General features: G+C 39.2%; 1 protein-coding gene across 4 annotated transcripts in view; it reads right to left on the reverse strand.

Moving 5' to 3' along the window:
- The window catches only part of MAST4 (microtubule associated serine/threonine kinase family member 4), a 357848-nt gene that overhangs the window by 20261 nt on the left and 313188 nt on the right, over positions 1-24399 (reverse strand). For 3 of the 4 annotated variants that reach the window (XM_011959348.1, XM_011959351.1, XM_011959350.1), the window contains 10 exons: positions 20984-21192; positions 19438-19576; positions 17422-17554; positions 16386-16551; positions 14411-14512; positions 8821-8943; positions 8520-8632; positions 6370-6497; positions 5787-6022; positions 1604-1804 (listed from right to left, as the gene is read on the reverse strand). In XM_011959348.1, coding sequence (XP_011814738.1) covers positions 1604-1804; positions 5787-6022; positions 6370-6497; positions 8520-8632; positions 8821-8943; positions 14411-14512; positions 16386-16551; positions 17422-17554; positions 19438-19576; positions 20984-21192 — 1550 coding nt within the window. The remainder of the gene's footprint in view (positions 1-1603; positions 1805-5786; positions 6023-6369; positions 6498-8519; positions 8633-8820; positions 8944-14410; positions 14513-16385; positions 16552-17421; positions 17555-19437; positions 19577-20983; positions 21193-24399) is intronic. The other variant, XM_011959352.1, reaches the window with a different exon arrangement.

A 24399-nucleotide genomic window follows, 5' to 3' on the forward strand; every position in this document is an offset into this window, starting at 1 on the left:
AGAAATGAACACTTTTATTTTTAGTTCATATCCCTGTTTCATCTACATGAATCTAAACAGACCTTAACCAGTTATGTGAGACTGTCAGTGTGTGTGTGTGCACTTGAGAAAAGGCAGAAAAATCTACAAAACATGCTGAGGTTTAGACAGGAGCTCAGTTGGAGCCAGGTTACAAAGTTCCCAGTGCTACTGAAGGCTCACCAGGGTGTGGTGAGTTCCACTGTGGCTACCATAAGCTGAAAGTATCCATACTACCCACTATTTCAATTCTTACGCTTGTTCAAAGAAGAGCAAAGCCAACTGTATCACAACCCATGCTCCTTCCCTCTCTGACTTCATGTAGCATCTTGGTTCTTTTCTGCTGGATCCCTTCTGTCTAATCAAAGGACAGGTGAAGAGATGCATGCTGGCAGGCAGGGAACTTCAAGACATGCAGGTGGGAGTAGGGCACTGGGGACACACACAGATCCAAACTGCTGAAAGGCCAGGCCCCCTCTTCTTTACCTTCTGATGGTCTCCCTTATCTCCCCAAATTGACTGATTTCCTTATTCTACCAAAGTATAGGCTTCCTCACTAGCTTTCAAAACTACACTGGCCCATATCCAACTTACCTTCCTGTCTGTGCAGCTGCACCGGGACCATCATCTTCAGGTTATGAAGAGTCATACAGACTAGGGATACAGGTGTTTGTTTTATGGAGCTAAACGGGACACCTCCCAGAAACTGAATCTGCTAGACTGAGCACTACTCCCAAATGAGCATTTCTTTATGTCAAATTGCTTTCTGCACAAATAGGAAATTTTAAAAACAAAAACAATCCCTTTTATACATGATCTGTATTCTTTCCAAAAACAAGCCATCTGCAATATAACTCGAGTCTCTTGCTGTCATTTGGAGTGATATCACAACCATCAGGGTGTATATTTCATTTCTACCAGTGGGATTACTACAGACTCAGAGATCAGTAGAGGCAAAACCAGTTTGTGGGAAAATACTACAGTTCAACAAAACTTCAATTAAGCCTAGTTTTCCAAAACAGGGCAGAAGATGATTTGCTACCAGTAGGAGGAAGCATAGCTCAACTGACAGGGTTGGGAAAACCTAGAATTTCAATGCTGTCTGTGACTGTATCTTCAGAATGAAAAGCTTATATTCTGTAACTATTTTCCTCATTCATTAGATGAGAAAAGCTATATACTTAGCTTTCCAACACAAATGCTGTAAACAGCTCTATAAAGTGTATAAATTATACAGTTTAGAGGAAAAAAAAATTCAATGAAGGAAAATTTATCATTTAACTTGGAGGGAGAAAAGTAAAGGAAAGGAAACAAAATAGAAATAAGCTTTCATGGGAAGGAAGCCTCTCTTGCACCCCTGATGCAGAAAGTGAGATGAAATAGGCCAAAATGCTCCTTGGGGGCCCTACAAATCCTGCAGGAAGAATTCAGAGTCTGCAGGCAGAAGCTCTCAAGAGCTGTCCTGGGACATGACCCATTATTACTTCAAGCAATCTTGCAACTCATTCAGCATTCCAAATTGGGAGAGGAGGGACGGGACCACATGCACAAATCACACAGTTTCATGCGAGTAGTATCTCTCTACCTCCTGGGATCATGAGGGACAGAGCACTGGCAGAGAGGGACTTTGTGACTTTCCCAGAGATTTTCTTTTTTTCTGTGCTTTCTAATCGCTGCCGAGCCATGTGAGAAGCGGGTTCACTGGATGGCTTTGAGGAATTATCTGTACTGTCCACACACTCGCTTCGTCCATTTATCTGATCCAAGTGCTCTGAAAAACTGCCAACTGTACAAAGAAGAAGGGATAAACACGTTCAGGAAACTCTAGGATAGGAGAGGTGGGAAGAGGGGAAGAAAGAGACAGCAGGAAGAGTAAATGCTGGAGAACATACTCTTATGTGGCCGGTAAGTCCCGACAGTGTCAGGTGAACATTAACAACATGTGATTGGTTTAATAAAGGTGACGTGGAGAAGGAAGAGATAGAAGAGGCGTCTATTTAGGCTTCATTCTACCTGTACACATGTCTGCTAATTCTCAATCCATGACTCCATTTAACCAAAGGAATTAGTTTCTTTCAACAATCTATATTTTTGAAACCTTGCAGAGACAATTCTGGTGCCCCTACCACACATACCATGAAAGGCTGTGCCATGAATCAAACATTACCTCCCAAACACCATGGCCACCCACTTCATACTGTGATTACCTTATGATATTGATTATCATTATCAATGCTGTTAATCATAATTTTGACACGTGGACATTGTTTCATCACTCCCCGTAGACTTATGCCTGTGCTCTTTTAGAGCACACCTCATACTAGACTGAGGCAAGTAACTGATAGAAAAGTGCCTAACGTGTCTCTTCTCACTTCTCAGGCTGTATGCCTCCATTCTAAGCTCCCTGTACATTTCAAAGGACAAAGGGGATATTACTCTCTCCATTACTCAAGCTCACTTCATCCTCCTGGCTTTTAATCCAGCGTATCAAATGCTGATCCTCCCTCATGCTATTTCCTCTCCCCTCTAAACCACACCTTCTTTACTTTTAATTTTGTTAATCTTTAATATAAACTGGAGTTATTTTTAACTTAAAAAAATGAGGACTTCCCTCAACAATGGAGCATAAGAGAGGATAAATATGGAGGTGGGTGCAGAAATGGAACATCACTGATGCTGGCCCGGTGAATGCAGAGGCTGAGAGTAAAGAAAGCTCTGCAGCAGGGTGACATGTTGAGTCCTCCAGAAGGAAGCTGAACAGCTATTCCTTTTGATTTGTCCTACTCTTTGTTTCCCAGGTTATTGGTCTTCTATCTTGCTTTTCTTTAAAAACATCATTGATGGCACATTTTTGTCCATCCAGGAGAGACAATGCTCATCTCACTTTTACTTCTAAATGCTACATTATAAGCCCCATGTGCTTAAAAATCTTCACCTGTCTCATCACCTTTAGAGATACAATCCATGCAGAGTATTTAACACCACTATAAACGATCTTTTGAAAGAGCAGCCAGCACATTTTGTGCTGACCATATGACACTGTTTGCCTAGGAAAGAATTAGACTTAGACTTAACCAGCATTTCTCTTACATTGCTGTCTATACACCACTTAGTGGTACAGTTGTAGTTTGATCCAAGCTCATGGACAAAGTTCAGATCTTACAGCTGTGGTCTAGGCTAAGGGAAGCTGGGAATTTGGACAGCGGCTTTAGGCATGACACACTTTGTGGTCATCTACTGTGCGTATGTACAGGAAAATACTCATGGACTTACACATAACACCCATCTGACCAACAAAGGGGATAACGTTAAGGCAAATATCTATCTTTTTACTCCTGTAAGATCAGATCGTTCTCATTTAACAGTATATTCCATTCTCTTACAGAAATCAACTACTGAAGGTCTTGATAAAAACTGCTTCGCAAGTAATAAATCTCATCTCACAAAACTGAAGCTTCCCTTTGAGTAAGGTACACACTTGCTTCTTTGTAACTTGGTTTGGATGGGATCAATGACAAGTCTAAAATGAAAAGTTGAATCTCTTTACAATGAGTAATTGTTGGATACATTCAACCCCTACACCTAAGACTTCAAGACATTTATTTTGCATGGCTTCAAACACAATGTAGTCATGATAAAAGAGAAACAGGTATAAAGTTTGTACTTCCCTAAATGCCAGAGTGTGGATATACAACTTTGTGTCACCTCTCCCCCTTGCCTCTGCCATCTCATTTTGCAGCACTGCATATAAGCGTGAGCTTCTTTTCTACCAATGGTAGATAATGTCACTTTAATGTTCTCTAAATGTCAAGGGTTCCTTCTTTTTGGTGGTGGAGCAATATAAAAATCAACAAATTTAATTTTACTACCGTCACGGTTTTCAGACTCCCTAATTACCCTTGGCTATAAGCAAATCAGCTCATCTCTCTATTCTGCACAGCCCCCAAGGCCTTTGATTATTTTTAGTGTGTGTATGGGGGAGAGAGAGAGAGAGAGAGAGAGAGAGAGAGAGAGAGAGAGAAAGATGGTGTGAATCTATTAATCAGAATGCATGGCAGGACCGAGGTGGATTTTTTTTTAATTATGAAAGTAATCAATCAAATGCTTAGACACGATTCCCCTCCCTTCCCCTCCTACCTTTCCAGTAGTGAGTAGGCTGAGGAGACTAAGAGATAGTAAACAGTTCACTATATTCAGAATAAATTTTAAATCGAGGTGACTATACTCTATGCAGAGTAAGGTAACTAAGAACCAGATAAAGGCTTTTGTAACCAGGAATAGAAAATACCAAGATATCTACACGTGATCTGAGCACCAACATGAGCTAGAGATGGTCAGGAATCTTAATCTAACAGGTTGCCTTTACACTACTTCCTCATTGCTGTTCTCTTGGCTTTACAGTTAGGATAAATGGAATTATGCAACATGAAAACAGAACTGAAGTGAAGAGAGAGAAGAAAATCTAACATTATTTTCCTCCACAATAAACTATAAGCACATGTGAAGCTTCACAGATCCAAACTTCTTAGTGAGGGTGAAATAAATCCAGCCCATAAAATTTGTTTTTCTTGAAATGATTAAAAAAAAAAGCTTACACTATGAATATTCACTTAGTTTAAAAAATGTTGATGAAAAATCTTGGAATCATTCATGGTTATCAATACAGCATATTGAATGTAGCTTAATGAAAACATTCATTATAGCAATTCTAAGCCATATACATCTTTTACTTTATGAAAAAGCATAAATGCACATACTCTATAGAAGAACATGCTGTGCATAAAATTTTCATAAACCAAATGATATTTTAAATGAACTTAAGAGGCTTGTTCTGGGGCAGTTAATTCCAAGTTTGATTATCATTATTAATGACCAGCAAGTATCCATGATATATTAAGCTCCTTAAAAAATCTGTGAAGACACTGTTCCTCTTGTCAGGAAGGTTACATCACACAAAGGTAACATTAAAAAAGTGCTTTCAAAGGCCCAAGCCCACTTGACTGCCTCCCAAACATGCAAAGATGTCTCAGGAGTTTCTTACTCCAATTACCCAGAGATGGGGAAGGTAACTTTTGTCTTCAGTGGAGTTATTTCATATGCACGTAACATACCAATTTAAATCATGTTGGTATTTCTGACTCTCCTTTCCCCTCCTTAGTCCTAGATGGACCAGGACAGCATTAAGAGTCGTGCTGCACTGAGCCTGAGTCTACCGTGGAGACAGAAATTATTTGGTGCAACATAACCCTTTAACAAAAGCCAACTCCATCAAAGAAACAACCATCTGTTTCAATGCTAGAGAGAAATCTGGCTTTATACTGTGCCTTACGGGTGATTCAAGACATCTTCAAGGGTCATTTTGACAAGCTGACTACTTGATACTGGCTCTCACACTGAACTTTGAGTTAGATGCAACTGTGTAAGACAGACCTTTGCATCAACAACTGTGAACACACTCCCTTAGCATATTCTGACTTATTTCCCTCGAAAGATTCCCTGCAACCTGGCTGAGAAAGTGAAATTTGGCCCCACGGTCAAACTGAAGCAGTTACAGTTTGCTGCATGGCTGAGCACTGAGGAGCAATCTGAGATACCTCATCTTAGCTCTCAGAAGATCGTGTCTCAAGCCTAAGGACTGAGGCCATGGAGAAAGTCTAGTAGCATAAAACACCCATCTTTACTGCCTGGCAAGGCCATCCCTGGGACTGAGCGCTAGGAGTCACTTAGTGTGGTGAGGAGGACAGCAGGCACTATGGCCCGAGGCTTACCTGACAGGGTGGAGCTGCTGATGGTGCTGGCTGGAGTGGTGACCTCGGGCTCCTCCTGGGCACTCTCTTCAGGAGGAAGGGCTGGCTTTCCTGGCTCCTCATGGGGGTCTCCAGGGCGGGAGGCAGCTTCATCTTGTTGTCCCTCTGTTGAAATAGCCAGTTTGGGAAGTAGGCCAGAACTGAGTTTATGTCTGTTGCTTTCAGTATCTGAAGAGTTGGATGTTGATAGCTGTTGCCTTAATTAAAAGCAAAAACAAAGTCATATACACATACTAGAAAACTGTGTTAAAGGTGAATTTTGGAAGAAACCAGGTGAAAATCGGACTTGGATAAGCCTAACCAAGAGATGTCTAGTACAATGGTTCTTAATGTGTGGTACCCAGAGCAGCAACATCTGCATAATCTGGGTACTTGTCAGAAATGCACATTTTCAGGCCCCACCCGAGATCTACTGGATCAGAAACTCTGGAGGTGGGAGATCTGTGTTTTAACAAGTCCCCCAGGTATTCTAATGCTCACTGAAGTTCAAGAAACTCTGCTCTAGTAGCTACTGCTTATATTACTTAAGAGGCATTTCACATACATTTCAGAATATTCTGAACTCCAGCTCAGTGTTTCTGTGGATGGTAAGGTTGTGCTTTTGGTTTTGTCCCCAGAGTCTTCCTTCTCTTCTGCTGAATTCTGAGTGATTCGATCTATACTGCTGAAAACCTGGAAGGCAAATAATCGGTGCTTATTAATATCTACTAAAAAAAGTTTGTCAGAAAAACACTCCAAGTCTTGGGAGGAAAACCTGAGAGGATAACTAAATTCTGAACTGAAATTGTGTATTCAGAAAGTACTTTCCAGTGTTATTGACCAGAATCCTGACAGGAAGGGTCAGAGTGAGTGAGTGTGAGTGTGTGTGTGTACATATATACAAATAGGGAGCTATGAATTCATCATCCTCTCATCATATCTTGTTGTGGACTTTGTATCTGCAAACAAAATCCACAGATGCAGTGGAGTTCTAGGCCTCGGGATCAATGCACATCTGGATTACTTTTTGACCATGAAGTCAACTGGAAAAAGAAAATAACAGAGAAAAAGATTTAATGGCCACCAGTCAGGGGTAGGAAGAAGAAAAATGAATTGGCATTGAGTGCAAACAGAAGAATAAATTATCTGTTTCAAGACTGGGTGGTGGTGTGGCAGGGATGCAGTATAGATTTCGTTGTAAGAGCCAGAGGTATTTGTTTCACTTACAAATTACATCTACAGACAGGCAGTTTCCTATGTTGGTGCCAGTGGTCCTGAAGGGGACTGGATCTCAGGTAAGTCCAAGGTCTCAGCTATCTCTGAACCTCTGTTGTCTCACAGGAAAGAGAGAAGGTAAAATGGGGGTCTAAGAGCCTAGGGCAGGAAGCACTCCCTACTGCCCTGCTCAGACACTTGCTGCTGTCATGGGAATGGTCCTGAGGCCTCCTGTAATCTACTAGGAATAGCAGGAAAGTGGCTAAAGAACAGGAGACAGTGGAAAAATGAAATACCCACCAAGGCAAAGAAGGAAGCAGTGTTTAGGGGTTGGCTTTGTTGTCTTTGATGGCCCAGAGAACAGTCCTGGTCTGAGTCCACACTTAGCAAAGCTTCTGTCCTGGCTCTAGGACAGACTGGCTACCACCTTCTCCAGGGAAATCCTTACCTCAATGCCATTCCCATAAACAGGGAGGGTAGTGCTGGACAATTTGCAGGTGCATCTAGGTGATCATTTAGAAAAAGCTACAGAGCACTTTAAAATCACTAAATGTTATAGAAAAGCTAAAAAACAATCATGCAAAATGCCATGGCAACAGAAAATATGTAGCTACTGAAAATAGCAAAAGGGAGGTAGGGTACCCTCATGTTGATTTCCACTTTTCCTAGGGCCCTGTTCTGTCTCAGAACTATCAGTTTTCTTTGTTTTGATTAATTATTTTTTTAATCTTACCTCTTCTAGTAAAAAGGCATTTTTCTCAATCATCAATTTTATTATCTTCTACCATTTTCATGATTCTAGCTTGGCTTCCTACTGCCTTTTCAATATGGCTTTTAATTTCTGTTTACTAGTTACGAGTCTTTTTTTTTTTTTTTCCTTTTTGTGGAGAACGGGAACTCGCTATATTGCCCAGGCCAGTCTCGAACTCCTGGGTTCAAGCTATCTTCCTGCCTCTGCCTCTCTGAGTGCTGGGATTATAGTCGTGAGCCACCATGCCTGGCAGTTACGAGACTTTACAACCTTACAGTCAACTGCCCCCAGGTATCTTTGCTTATGTCAAGGACTGAGCCTTCTCCTTTTGTTGTACTCTGTGTAATCCCTAGGAGATGACTCTGCACACAGTGAAGCTGGCGCTCGTCATCCTAAGTTGAAAGCAACGAGTGGTGCCTCCACAGCCTGGCATTGAGCCAGGTGAGACATTCAAGGCAAGGTCATCATATAAGTAGCAGTCACACACTCCAAAAACAAGACTTTGGGTGCAAGGCTACGCCCCTAAGAAAACAAGATCTTAATTCATGGAGAGAGAAATATATTTTCACAGTAGCATAGGGACAGACTATAAGTTGAGGGGATCACTTTTCTTCAACAAAAAGGAAGTTTGGGCATAGGAGATCTCAAACCCTGGAAAAGGGTAAGTGTCTAGCTGTTCGGGGATACTATCTGGCCAGCGGGAGATCCTCCCAGAGAGACTCTGTATGTTTATGCCACATTTCACTTACTTTTGAAAACCTATGTGAACATGAAGAAAACTGCCTTATTTCCACATTAAAATCTTCATCATTTGTGTCATCTTCTTCCTCCGTTTCCATATGATGATACTTCTCAGACCGAGCTGCAGTGAAATGTTTGGGAACAGGTCCAATTACTCAGATTTTCAGTGTTTAGATATTTCAATTATGAGTTTCTGTATCGAATCAGCATTATGTTTAAGAACTCAGAGATACAAAGAGTTTCAAAAGCAAAGGTAATTATTTCTCGAGTAAAGGCCAAACAATGTTTTATGTCAGATAAAGCACATACTATCAAAATAACTTGTGTCATCTTCAGATTCCAGTTGGGGAATAAATTCTGCCTTCTGTCTCAGCAAACTGTTCCAGTCTAAAGAACGGAAGAATCGATGCTGTTTGACTTCATATGCACCACCTGGAAGTGGGCAGGTAGAGACAGAGAGGAAAGTGTTAAACTATCCCCACTAAGCAAAGGCAAACATCAGTTTTTAACAATTTTGAAAACATATCAGCAAAGAAATACAGACATGAAAATCATACTTTTTCATTCTACAACCAAAGCCCCACAAATTTTTCTGATAATTTGTCAGTAGGAGATGTGATGTTGCTAACAGCAGTTGCTATGGCACTGTTTTTCTTTGTTAGTTTTTTCCATGACTTCCTCCATTTTTCAAAGGTTAATGTTGTGGACACTTAAAATCACATTATGCTGAACCTGGAGATGTGGATAAATATTGGCCCACAGCAGACTCACTCAATAAAAACCCAAAGAAATTCTAACAAGGTGCAAAATGTGTTCACAGCAACATTTCCTCTGGAGGAGAAGTGAATATTGATAAATTTTTCCTAAATATTATTTATAGGGGTTACCATTCAATTTTATTGGATTGCCCATTAACATAGAAAAGAATTAGATTCTGTGAACTACAGATTTGTAAGTAGGAAACTGACAAATCTGTTTTATAGACTTTTAATGCCTCTAAAATATCAATCACCATTTCCAAGTTTTAGGCTTCTTTTTGCCAAGTCAGCATGATAGCATAATTCAGTGAAATGTTTTCAATTCAGTTCATAATTTTAAAGAGTGATTTTAAAGGACAGGCCATCAAAAATATGAATACCATATCCCATATAAAGAGAAAAAGGTACATGATATAATATCACAGCATAAGAATCAGACCCCCGCCCTGCCACCAGCACACATATTGTTGAAGAGAGAGAGAACAAAGAATCAACTCTGAAAAACCTCTGAGAGATATCTGAGATGTTAATAAAGGGTCTCATCAGCCTCCCTGCCAAAAGATCTCTGCTAGGTGCAAGTAAATGTCTCTTTCTTGTAGTTGTCACCCAGGCCTCTCATCCTGTCCTCTGTGGGGTACAAAAAGCATAGGATGAGAAATGCCAAGTTGAATGCAAAATGGGCTGTGAATCTTGGTTGGGGGTTGCTGTCTGTGGATCAAAGATTGGACTCTGTCCTCACTGGACCCCTCTAGCATAAGGCATAATGTCAGCCCTAGCTCTGAATCCAGCCAGGGCAAATTGGTGTTCTGAAAATGATGGAATGGAGTGAAAACATCAAAGCGAGGAAATTACCCAGAAAAGGGGGAAATGGATTCTTCTTTATAAAACATTTAATTAGAATCTTTACCCTATTCTATCCAGGTGGTTTCCACATTTCTAGAAAAATACTGAAGTCTGACAATAAGCATGAGCTGCTACGACTGAGAGTCAACTTGTGACAAGTATTGCACTAGATGCTACGGGACAGGTATCTTGTTTCCTTTAATTAAATCATCAAATATAACCACACAAAGTGGGCATTACAACACCTTTTGTGGATGTGGAAATGAAGCATAAGCAATAAAGCACCACGGACCATGATCCCCCAGAGGGTAAAGATTCAAGGCTGAACCTAGGCCTGCCTAAAAACACCTAGATCCAACCTCAGTGCCACATATAAGGTGGAGGCATGCTTTAATTTGTTTCTACTCCACCATCTCTCTTGCATTGCTTTGCAAACAGATTCAGAACTGCCACTACTGGGGACCTGAGCCTAACAGCCAACTCATGTGGCTGTTCTACAGCACCTCTGCAGAGTCTCACTCCAGCCAACCATGCATCCTTGCTCTCACCTATCCCTAATCAATGCCCGTATACACAACTGCCCATCTCATTTTCTTCTAGCGCTCTTTTACTTGGAGAAACAGAATAAGAAAGCTAAGAGGGCTTAACTGTTTCCCTATGCAACATGGAGGTCGTCAGCACGGTGAGGATGTCGGATAGGGGAAGCCCTAGTTAGTGGCCCACAACACACATCTCTGAACTCCTAGTGCAGTGATGGTTCCACTAGACCACAATGACTATCACTTCAGCTGCTGCTCATGGGGCCATATCAACAGTCCAGCCTTCACATTTTGGGTTGCTCAACTTTATCAGAAAAGCAGTTTCTCTAGGGCCAAGAGCTCAACCAGACTGCAGTCAGTGTCGGGGGTTTTACCCCACTGCCTGCTATCCTCTGGGACCCAAGCTGGTGAGAGCCTTCATTTCATCTCTGTAGACAATGACAAATGGGTCCTCCTCAAGGACTCACAGCCCATGGTTGATTTAGCTTGCATTTCTCACCCTTTGGCCTTTGTGCCTCACTTATGAGAAGCTGGTATCAGTTGGTCCAGTTTCTCATGCACTTATGGAGAGATAAGGAAGAAAAGAAAGCGGGGTGGAGGGAAATTGGGGGAAAATGACTCTGGGCTAAAGTTTTGGTAAAATATGGGTGATAGCATCGTGAGCTAAAAACAAATCACTCATGCAAATGATAGTTCTAATTGTAAGAATTCATCATGAAGGGAAAGGAAACATTATTCCTTGAGCTCTTGCTAGGTACTCAGTAAATGAACTAGATACCTTCATGAACATTTTTGCATTTACTCCTCACAATAATGCTGTGAAGTATATAAAACGCCCATTTCCATAGACTAGGAAACTGAGACTCAGGGCAATGAAGAAACTATTCAAGACATGGGTAGCAGTGACATCTGAGCAGCTCTGAAGTCCAATGAGTCAGGCTGCCACTCAATATTCTACAAGTTCAAAAGTATAGTTCCAGTAGGACAAGCTCCCAAATTGCAAGTTATGCTTTGACACTAACACTTTCCCTTTTCTCTCCTTTCACGGAAGTTTCTTAAACATCCATTATGTTCTTCACACCCTTTTTCTCAGCCTCTCTAATCTCTTGGGCAAATGTGCATTCGCACATTTTCACGGTGCATTATTTTGCCCACGAAATATGCATTAAATACAAAATGCTGTCATTGGGAGCAGCATGGCAGGCCTGCGGGATTCTCAGCCTCAGGCTCTGGGCCCTACTGGGACCTGTCATGTTGGACTGGCCTGTTTGGCAAGCACTTGACAATTCTAAGAGCTTGGGTAGGGTCTTTTAAATGTCTCTTCTGGGTTTCTGTTAGGAGATTTGTTCTTCAAACTGTCAAACCCTAAAAAGACTGAAAGTAGCAGTCAACGAGAAAATGTGCAGAGAAGTAACTTGCAGCCTATGATTTATAAACACAGAGATGCTGATCATTATCACATCCTTGTCTAGTTAAACGAAGCCCAAACAAGAATCCAAGTTTTCCTGGAGGAGTAAATACAGGGCAGAATACAGGCTGAACATCCTTGGTCTGAAAATTTAAAATCTGAAATGCTCCAAAATCTGAAACTTTTTGAGCACCAATATGACACCACAAGTGGAAAATTCTACACCTGACCTCAGGTAACAGGGATTAAGACATATATTATGGACCCAGGCACGATATAGCTCATGAGGCTGTAATCTCAGCACTTTGGGAGGCCGAGGTGGGTGGATCAGTTGAGGCCAGGAGTTCAAGACCAGCCTGACCAACATGGCAAAACCCCATCTCTACTAAAAATACAAAAAGTAGCCGGGCATGGTGGCATGCACTTGTGGTCCCAGCTACTCGGGAGGCTTAGGCATGAGAATCGCTTGAACCTGGGAGGCGGAGGTTGCAGTGGGCCAAGATCACACCACTGCACTCCAGCCGGGGTGACAGAGTGAGATGCCATCTCTAAATAAATAAACAAACAAACAAACCACCCCACCCACCAACCAAAAACCAAACAAAAAACACATATTATGGGCTGATTGAAGGACTAGGGCAGTATGCATTCATAACAGAATAAGAAATCATGTCAGTTTATGAACTTAGAAAATAATTTTAAGATAAAACTGTTGTTAATGAGGCAGATGACTCTGGAGGAAATGTTTTAAAAAGCCATCCAGCAGAATGCCTCCTCTTCCCTAGAATGATCTGTTTTTATCCTTATAATAATCCTATGAGGTAGCACTTCAAGTATTTCCTTTTCACAAATGAGGAGATGAGCAATAGAAAAATAAGTAACCTGTCCAGTGTCATACAGCTGAGATTTAAACTCAGGTTAGCTGACTGTGGAGTTTATGCCCTCAACCTCAATTTTATTGGCTTTTCAGGTTAAAAGTCCACTCACCCACTGAAAAAGGTAAAAAAGGCACAAGGTGCTCTAGTGAGAGGCTCAACTAAAATAAGTTTTCTAGTGAAGCCCTAATTTTAAGCCTTTTTGGATTCTCTAATGCAGGGTCTGCGAAGCTCTTGTGTAAAAGGCAAAACAGTACACATTTTAGTCTTTGCATGGCATACGGTCTGTCATGACTACCTAACTCTGTCCTTGTAGCATGAAGGCAGCCATACAATACCTAAATGAGTGGGACGTGGAGGTGTTTCAGTAAAGCTTTATTTACAATACCAGGCTGTGGGACAAATCTGGCTGTAGCTTGCTGACCCTTGCTGTAACTCATTATCATAAACTCTAGAAGCACTGCCTTCATCTATACTTAGGTAAGAACAGAGTCCTCCAATAGGAGAATCGGTGGGTGAATGTGGAGAATACTATACAATAAATATTTGGAGCTGTTTCAAATTTTTGTCTTGGAAAAAAATGGAGGAGAAATGATTTCTTCAGTATTTTCTGTTATTTCTATTAAAACGGGGGTAGAATGAAACAGCTCAGAGTAAATAATCCATCAAGCCACCACTTTTCACTGATGAAAATTATGGAGGCTGGCTAGACTATGTGCATTTATATTTAATATTTAGTCTCATCTACATAAATTCACATACTCAGGCAGACTGGGACTCTATACTGGGATCGCTACGTCTGTCTATTCAGAATACAGAGAAGAAAAGGGAATAAAATGCTGGCAGAACAGTCAGAAAAAATAATCAGCAAGAAGCAAATCTACTATCTTGTTAATCCTGAAAGGCAGTGGTTTTTAATTCGCTTTCTTGGGTCATGGTGCTCATCACTGTGCCGATCACTGTGACAGAACAGCATGGTTCAACCCCAGGCACTCATTTCTAGTAATTAGTCCAAGCACTGATAACCCATTTCAAAGCCTGTGGATAGTAACATGCTGGGTCAAATCCGTATGGGGATGTATATTTAAAGACAAAAACAAAAAGAGTTCCAAATAGCGAATCCTCTGTTTCAAGTTATTTAAGATGCATGCTTTCCAGGACAGAAGAGTTACATGTGCCTTTGAGGTTTTCTTCCAGAGAAGCTTTATTTATTGAAACAAATTAAGCACAATTTCTGCTTTGCCAAACACAAAAACAACAAAAAACAAAGACAACCAACCAACCCTCTTAGTGTACACACTGCTTTGAATCAGGAAACAAAATCCAAAATATTATTGCTATAAAGTGTTGCAGTCATGTTCTACATCAACTAACAGATGTTGCCTAGGCAAAAGCAAAACAACAACAAAAGCTTCAGAGCGCTCCGTGTAGACATTATTTCTTGCATATCAGCAAAATTAAAACATGGGCTCTAACCTGTTCCCAGCCTCTCCAGGGGATTCTGCCTGAGGAGTAAGGTAATCAGATCCTGGGCATCAGGTGGGGGTGCCTCATCCTTCTCAGGCCAGTTGATCTCATCTAGAAGGAAGAAAAGTTGTTTATAACCGGATTGTTCACAAGAGGGTCCAGGTCCCAGCAACATGGTCATCACCTGGGAATTTGTTAGAAAGGCAGAATGTCAGGCCCACTCCAGACCTACTAAATCAGAGTCTGCATTTCAACAAGATCTTCAGTCGATTCCTAAACACAGTCATGTTTGAGAAGCATTATTTTATAAGACATAAGGAACACAGATTTTTTACAAGGTAGGAAGAGAATATTTCAATAAGCAGATCTTTCATTTGCTTTTTAAATTCATTTTTCTTTCAAATAATTGGCTTCCAAAAAGTTGCCTCTCTAGTTATTAAAAGACTTAAAATAATAGAAACTCTAAACACTTCCACGTCAGGTGGCTAATATATCCATCCAAGGATTATCTCAGAGGAAGATTTTTCTCTCTTAATTTCCTCAACTGAGAATTTGGCCACAGCCATAGAAACAAGCTTCAGCTCTAAGAAACAAGAAGTAATTTTGCAAAAATAACTATTTCCAGAAACAAATAAACAAAAAAGGTCAAAGTGCTAAGACTGAAGAAGAAGAAAAAAAAAAAAACACAAAGTAATCATAGTAATGGAAGTATTTAAAATCTGTCATAAATATTAAGAATACATTCTCATTCTGAAGGAGTTTGCCTGAAGATAGGTGTGCGTGCTTGTGTGTACGGAAATGCAATAAAAACATGAGTTATTTCTGTGTGTGCCTGCCTCTAGCTTCTTCTGCTGCAGTTTAAATCTGATTTGGAAAATACAACATGAATATGCATCTGAGCCGTAAGGCATCAAGAACAAAGCCAGCATTTGCTGCTTGTGTTAATTAAACAGTTGATTCCCTTTGCCATTCAGGCCTTAGTATATCAGAAAACAGCCTAGTTATAAACCCATAAACAGCTCAGATATTGTATAAAGGGGTCATACACTGCAGGCAACTCACAAATCTGCTTTGTTAAAGTTTACAAATATGCCTGGCTTGCAAAGTCAATGACAGAAAAGAATACTGTGATAAAGCGGCCTCATATGCAAAATGAATTTTTCCCCTACTTCCACTGCTGGACTTTGTAAACACAGTCCAAATAGACCGAAGGTGGCTGATGAAGATGTCAGTGATGCCTGACAAACTTTCAAGAAGAGAGACCTTTCTGATCTGTTCCAGGGAAATTTATAAAATCGTCAGGTAGGGTAGTGATACACCCTATTTAATTATCATTTAGTTTTGCCACAGGCCACATACAATAGTTAGGGTCAGCTTGCAGGTTAAGATCTGAAAGTTATTGAATTTTAAATGGAAGATGAACAGCTGTTACAGAAATAACATTACACCATAACAGCTACCAATGAAATCATTAACAATCTGTGGATTCAATTTGCTTCTTTCCCATTCTCATCATTTATTATTTGGTAGACATTTGTTTTAGGGTTTATTACATTTTTGTTAATTTCTTCATTATGCCATTAGCCATTTTCCCCATTTATGTAAACGTTACCCACATTAACCTTTTCTTCGTGGTGCAACTTTCCTATCATGGAAAGGAAGACTGGACGGCAATTAAATTGCCTGTAAATCCCACACCAATTTCCTTTGCAGAAAAAGCACACGATAAAAAATGGTTTTGTTGCTAGTACATTTCCAAATTCTATGTTAACATAATTTCTTCAGATCAATTTTCAACAAAAACTGCTCTCTTGAGATTAAGAATGTCAGTTATATGCTTTGATGAGTGAGTTCTTTTAATTCTTTGGCTCAACTGTTTGATAAAGGTTAACATTTTAGTAGTAAAAACTGTGACACTCAACAGATTTACATTAAATAGCTGCTTCCCAACAGTGACTTAAAGATAACTCCTGATGATATTTACCACTGATGACTTGTCCAAATAGCTCTTCTGGAGTATCCCCAAAGAAGGGCACGCATCCAACCAGAAATTCATAGAGGATAATCCCCATGGCCCACCAATCCACCGGCTTTCCATAACCCTGCCTCAGAATCACTTCTGGTGCAATGTATTCAGGTGTGCCACAGACCTAAAAGATAATTGCAAAATTCGAATAATTGGAATATTAGACATGAACTAAAATGAGCAAGATGGCTAGTCACCAATTATTTTGCCCAGAATGCACCTGCTCAACCACATGGAACCACATGGACAAAGAACTTAAGAGCAATAATTATAAAAAGGTATTTAAAATACCAAGGCAAAGAATTATTACCAAAGATGGGAAGTTTACAGTTCTGCTTCAATTATATGTAATGTTTACTTTCAAATTGAGAATCTGACCCTGTTTGGTAGTTTTACCTATTATACAATATTAAAACCACTTATAATCCTTAAATTTAAAATAATAATGCATTTTTAAGTTTGTCATTGTCAGAGAGAGTTTTAGTATCTATATGACCAAAATACATTCACACACAGGTTATTTCATAAAAGCAATGACAGTTGAGCCGTGTTTACCTTAAGTAACTTTACAATGAACAGATTGTGGGCACATGGTAATGAGGCATGCTTAAAGGGAAATGGGCCGTGGCTTGGATTTAGCACCCGTGATGGTACAATGCATCATGAGTTTCACAAGTACTCTACTGAGACTCCTGAATTCCTTACAAAAACAGTTTTCCATTTGTCTCTCTCACACTCTCACTTGTGTGCAATTAGATCGTTCGTCTTGCTAATAGACCATAATGTTGGGAGAGGAATGTAGAGGGAGCAGACAGTTCAAAGAGGCCCAGGGAGAAAAATGGAAGCAATTTGCACTTTATTAAATGTAAGGTTTATACAGACATCTAAACCACCAGCACTAATGTGAAGATGGCCCACACAAGTTGATTCTGAACTTTACTGGCAATAACATCACTTTGTATTTCTCAATAAACTAAATGGCACCCAAGCTTACCTGTTTATCCAGGAACTCTCGAGCATCCTTCTCAATATGACCCTCATAAAGGTTGGTAGTCATGCTCATTAGTCCCACCTTAGATAATCCAAAATCTGTCAGCTTTATGTGCCCCATGGAGGTAACCAACAAGCTATGAGGCAGAAGGACATATAACACAATAATCACTTTATAAGCTGGTTATCTATTTTCACTTCCCCCCTACCCCTATCAATTTCTAAGACTATTTAATACATGGGCATCAAGCTTATTACAAAACCCAGCCTGGAAAGAGATGAAGTCACACAAAGATGTCAAATACTTCCATCTAGCAGCTGAGTGTAATTCACAAAGGAGGGCTAGAGACAAGGCGTAGCTAATCTTTGTTGGAGCAGCCACATACAGCATCATTTATAACACTTTGAAACTTTTGGAAAAATTCAAGTATGAAACTCTGATCCCTTTCCATTTTCACAATAAGAAAATTAAAAAGAAACGGCATACACCAGGAAGTAAGCAACCCATTTGTGATACAAATGAGACACAAGATAAAAAAAAAAAAAAAACCAGAAAAATATTGTTTCAGATTTCAACTTTCATCTCTAATTTAAGCACAAAACCTGTATTTCTTACACATGCAAAGAATCTGCAATTAAATATATTTAAAACTTTTCATTTTAAGTGGGAAAATAAAAAGTTTAAATAGTATATACAGTATTATAGTAATTTAAAAATTAAAAGAATAGAGGGATTTTTAAAAAAAGCTACTGGATGGAAATATCCCAAAATGTTATAGTTGTCTTTGGTAATATTGTGGATGAATTTTTTTCTTTTTTTTCCCTGAATTTTTCAAATTTTGTAGAATAAGCATGAGTCAACTTTATCATAAACTTTTCAGCACACTTAAACTCTTTACATATTAATATGTAATGTTTTTAGAGGCATCTCAAATTAGTGGATAAAGCATGAAATATTTAATAAATGGTGTCAAGATGAATAGCTAGTCATCTGGGAAAAAAAGTCTATCTGTATCTCAAATCAGACACCAAAATCAATTCCACATAAATTAAAAATTACTAAAAAATTAAATTGTGAGTAAAACAGAATGTAGTATCAAGCACTTCATCCTGGAGTAGGAAAAGGTAATCTAAGTATGACACCAAATAAAGAAACTATCCAGAAAACAACTAGTAGCGTTCTATGAAGCCATTATCACATTTACATCATTAAAAAAAAAAAACACTTAAAAAAAATTAACCCCGGCTTTATGATTATCTTTTTCTCTTGTTGCTGGTAAGTTACTTTTTTTTTTTTTTTTTTTGAGACGGGGTCTCATTCTGTCGCCCAGGCTGGAGTGCAGTGGCATGATCTTGGCTCACAGCAACCTCTGCCTCCTGGGTTCATGCCATTCTCCTGCCTCAGCCTCCTGAGTAGCTGGGACTATGGGCACCCGCCATCATGTTCGACTAATTATTTTATATTTTCAGTAGAGACGGGGTTTCACCACATTAGCCAGGATGATCTCGATCTCCTAACCTCATGATCTGCCCGCCTCAGCCTTCCACAGTGCTGGGATTACAGGTGTGAGCCACCGTGTCCGACTGATAAATTATTAATATAAGCATTGTGGGGGGTGGGGAACCAGGGGAGGGATAACATTAGGAGAAATACCTAATGTAGATGATGGGTTGATGGGTGCAGCAAACCACCATGGCATGTGTATACCTATGTAACAAACCTGCACATTCTGCATATGTATCCCAGAACTTAAAGTATTTAAATATATATATTTATATATATATATACACACACACACATATGCATTGTATCCTTTTTTCTATGAGTTTCCTGAACTTCAAATAAGCATATCCTTTAAAGATTTACATACAAATTACCATATATACTGTTAAAACAACTTATTTTGGACATTATGGAAGAATTTAAAAATGAACATTGCACTAAAAGAAAACATCTTTATAAACATACAAGAACTTTGTATTGGGCAAAAGAAGATATATATTTCTTTTGTGTACATACTTGTCTGGTTTCAAATCCCTGTGTACAATTCCATAATTATGTAAATATTCCAAGGCCAAGACCGTCTCGGCAAAGTACATTCTGGCCATATCAACAGGGAGAGGACCCATGTTTTTCATTAAAGTAGCACAGTCTCCCCCTATAACACAGGAAAAAGAGTTAGTAGCTATAGGATCAAGGCTTAATGGAGAAAATCAGTTTAGACTGCAGAATTTCAAGGTGAAATAATCTCTACCCATAGACACAGCATATCACAGTCACAACTGGAGTCTGTGTGTGAACCTATCATGTTTCTAACTAAGACATGGTATGCAGAAAATACAGATTTTTATTTAAGAAGTAGTATTCATAAGAGAGAAGGTTTGGCTCTGAAGTGAAACTGTACTTTAAAGAACTGCTAGCATAATTTTAGGATCATGGTAACAATTTAAAATATACCAGAATAAAACATGGATTCTAGAATCAGGCTACCTGAGTCCAAATTCTAGCTCTGCCTCTTACAAGCTGAGACATCCTAGGCAAACTACTCTTGGTTCCTTCATCTGTAATACGAGGATGGTAACAATGTCATCTTTGTTAGAATTCTTATGAGAATTAAATGAGATAATCTATATAAAGAACTTAGGATATTGCCCAACACATATCACATATTAAATGTGTGATAAATGTTAGTTATTGTTTTTGTTAAGATAACCACAACAGCGGTTAAAAAAGCAAAATATTGGTGTGGTAGAAAGAACACTAGATGAAAATAAGGCAAGCTACGTTTTTGTCTTGTATCTACCACTCTATCTAGTAAGTCTTCCTTGCTTGGACTTTATTTCGCTCATCTATGAAATGGAAAGGTTAAACTAAAAGGGTATCTAATGTTTGAGTTTTATAGTTTCAGGATTCTGTTCAATGACAACAGCTTAAATTAGATGCTTTGAAATTGTTACTGATCTATTCATCTTGTTAACTTTATGTCAACAAGTCATGGTCACTTGAACTCAGAAACTTAATGTAAAATTGATGGAAATAAGATTACTTGGAGCATTGAAAAGGTAGTCCACAAACCTCTTAAAGAAAGAGAAAAAAAAAAAGCTAAAAATCAAGAAGACTGGCTTCATTTTCTTGAATGTCCCTCCTTTTCCATTTTATTTCATACCATAGACTGAAAAGAATATATATTTCTTTCTGTAAGACTAATTGTGATGAGTACTTTTATGATACGTAATAAAAATAAGTAGAAAAAAATCCCATCACCTATATTCCAACTTTAATGACCATCTTAGAGGAGGGAGTTAGGATTAAAAACTATTAAAAAAGATAAACAACCTTTTTCCAGATAGCACTAATTTTCCCTTTGTTATAGTAGAGCAGGCACTTTACAAGCAATTATCAGAAGATAATGACTGGGAATACAGCCATCTCATTTGCCTGGGCTTTAGTTCCTGGCTGGATACAGCCATTTATGTGGCACAAATACAGAAAGCTTCAACAACACAAATGAGCAAGGAATTTCTGGGTACAGGTGTCATGTTCTCTGTGTCAGATACTGATATACCTTCCACATATTCCATGACCATGCACAAGTGGCGCCTTGTTTCAAAGGAGCAATACATGCTGACAACAAAGGGGTTTTCTGCAAAAGTCAGGATATCCCGCTCCACAAAGGCCTGCTGGATCTGGTTTCGAAGGATGAGGTTCTGTTTATTAATCTTCTTCATGGCAAACCTCTGCCGGGATTCTTTATGCCGAACAAAGTAGACTGCCCTGAAAGGGAGCAGAAGTATTGGGGTTGACAGGAAGAGAGAAAATAAGGATGTTTTGGGGATACAGTAAACCATATAAATCATCAACTTTTTAAAAGTTCACACGGCAGGTGGAATGTAGCTCCCACAAGCTGGCAGCCACAAACATCCCATCCCAGGCTAAACTCCTTTGGCTAGATTGATTTTTTTTTAAATTCTTTCAGTTAAAGGTCAAGGGTCATAATCAGGCATCAGATTCATCTTCACTGCTGAAGGAAGGAAATGAGCAGTTCCCAAAGTGAGCTATTTCCTAATAGCTAGCTGACATTTTCAGTTTTTCCACAAACACATCAAAATCCGATATACGTCAGAACAGGAAAGAATTAACAAAATTACACACATATAACAAGCTAGATCCTTTCTAGCATTAGATATATATTACACACTTTTTCTCAACCAACTAAAGCAATGATTTTCTTTTTTTTCCTTCTTCTTCTTTTTTTTTTTTGTTTTTTGAGACGGAGTCTTGCTCTGTCGCCCAGGCCGGAGTGCAGTGGCACGCTCTTGGCTCACTGCAACCTCTGACTCCTGGGTTCATATGATTCTTGTGCCTCAGCCTCCTGAGTAGATGGGATTACAGGTGCATACCACCATGCCCAGTTAATTTAGTGTGTGTTTTTTGGTAGAGACAGAGTTTCACCATGTTGGCCAGGCTGGTCTCCAACTCCTGACCTCCTTGGCCTCCCAAAGTACTAGGATGACAGGTGTGCACCACCGTGCCTGGACCCTAAAGCAATAATTTTCTAAATGATACCCTTGGGATCTGCAAAAACCTCCATAGCTTCTTAGAGTATCTGGCTTCCAATTCAGAGACATTTACTTCCGAAGAAATTTCTAGATAAATGAGAAGTATGTGTTTAACACATTATATGGGGCTGTCCTGCAACAAAGGGGAGCATATTTCCTCACTGCAGTCCTCAGCATGTGCTACCCCATGGCCGTTTCAACAGGAAATGCTTTTCTCAGCATAAGAGTGGGCCAACGATGGAGCTGTATTTCTGTTCTCTTAAATCCATGGTCAAGGTGTCAGGGAACTTTACAACCAGACCAGGCTGCACTCAATTTCTGCCTAAAGCCTCCCCCAAATATTTTATAGAGCCAATTATGTCTAAGTAAAGACAAGGGACCCACTGAGGCTTGGGATAAAGGAAAGAAGAGAATTAGAAGGAGGAGTCTTAACAGTTCATCTGGAAATGATGAGCAACAAGGAACATGTCTTGGATGGGCTCCTTTGTCACAAGTCCTCCTCACCTGTCAATATCATGGGAGGACAAGTTTGAAATCTCCAATAATCAAACAAGAAATAATTTACCTGAAGAGCCATCAATCACAGTAAAGCATGTCCAGTGCCCACCTTATAAAACAGGTGGTATGTGATCTGAAATGGATTTTCCACTAGTTACTTAACTGTCCCTGAATAATGACTGCAAGGGAGCCTAGGACACCCTATGCTCCCGCTCAATCAATATATCAGGGTGATTTACTGACATAAATTTCAACTATATTCAATCCCAGTTTAATCAACGTTAACATTTCTCCCTTAAGTGTTCCGCTAGGAATTACTTTTTCTTTCATGTATGTGTATCTTTATCTCTGTCTTCTCATCCTGCTCATCTTTTTCCTTTATTCAGCAAATCACACATCTATATTTTTGTCTTGGTCTAAACATAATTATTATTATTTTTGCTTTGCTCATATTTTTCTTCTCTTCTCATTTCTTTGTTTTTCTAGTTCTTCCTTCACTGAATAGTAAAAAGCTTCTTCACCATACCTCCCATAATCAATGCACCAAATGATCTAGTGCTGTCACTGCCATGGTAAACCAGCCAGCTGGATGCCCAGCGCTTTCCACACCAACTGGTGGTACTCTTCAGTATGACCAAAGCCTTGGGCTCCCGCAATTCTGAGTGATTCCCACACCTGTTTTGCTGGCTATGTTTGATATTAAGGTTAACTAATTTACACAAATATTTAAACTGACGAAACATGAGTGTAAAAAGGGAAAGCACTATTGTTTATCAGAAAACTAAACAAATGTTTTAGAAAATCTTAATAAATGTGAGTTACTAAATTAAATTCCTGTTGATTTAATGTGGGTGACAAGATTGGCAAAAGTTGAAAGAATAACAAAAATCTAGATTCCTACATTCATATTGCTTCAAGTTCTTGTTTCACCATTAAAGAAGGTAAAATTGGAAAACAGAAACAATGTATTGTAAGTCTAGTTTACACTGACTTTCTTGAAAAGGGCTTCCATCAATAGACTAGGAAATTTATGTATATTTAGGCTAAATTAAAATGTTTAAAATATGTATCTCTTTAAATTATTTTCTACTTTGACTAACTTTTAAATTAAACAACCAACTACTAGTTCTTTTTGTATCAGATTAAAGCCTTTTAGTATATTTTTCTTTTTTCAACTACTGATCAGCTACTATCAAGAATCCACAGATAACTTGAGTTGCTCCTAATCAGCTGATGGTAGCAGAACAGAAATACAAAGGAGCACAGAAAATAACTTGGCCATCCCTCAAATAGAAGATAAGTATTGATATACAAATGTTGTCATTTGATCCACCATGGTCAAGTCAGCTTCACCCCCGGGATGCAAGGCTAGTTCAACATACGCAAATCAATAAATGTAATGCATCACATAAACAGAACCAACCACAAAAACCACATGATTATCTCAGATGCAGAGAAGGCCTTCAACAAAATTCAACAGCCCTTCATGCTAAAAACTCTCAATAAACTAGGTATTGATAGAACGTATCTCAAAATCGTAAGAGTTATGTATGACAAACCCACAACCAATATCATACTGAATGAGCAAAAACTGGAAGCATTCCCTTTGCAAACCGGCACCAGACAAGGATGCCCACCCTCACCACTCCTATTCAACACAGCATTGGAAGTTCTCGCCAGGGCAATCAGACAAGAGAAAGAAATAAACTGTATTCAATTAGGAAAAGAGGAAGTCAAATTGTCTCTGTTTGCAGATGACATGATTGTATATTTAGAAAACCCCATCATCTCAGCCCAAAATCTCCTTAAGCTGGTAAGAAACTTCAGCAGTTTCAGGATACAAAATCAATGTGCAAAAATCACAAGCATTCCTATACACAATTAATAGACAAACAGAGAGCCAAATCATGAATGAACTCCCATT

This window comes from Colobus angolensis, unplaced genomic scaffold (assembly GCF_000951035.1).
Source record: "Colobus angolensis palliatus isolate OR3802 unplaced genomic scaffold, Cang.pa_1.0 Scaffold49, whole genome shotgun sequence".
Lineage (NCBI taxonomy): Eukaryota > Metazoa > Chordata > Mammalia > Primates > Cercopithecidae > Colobus > Colobus angolensis.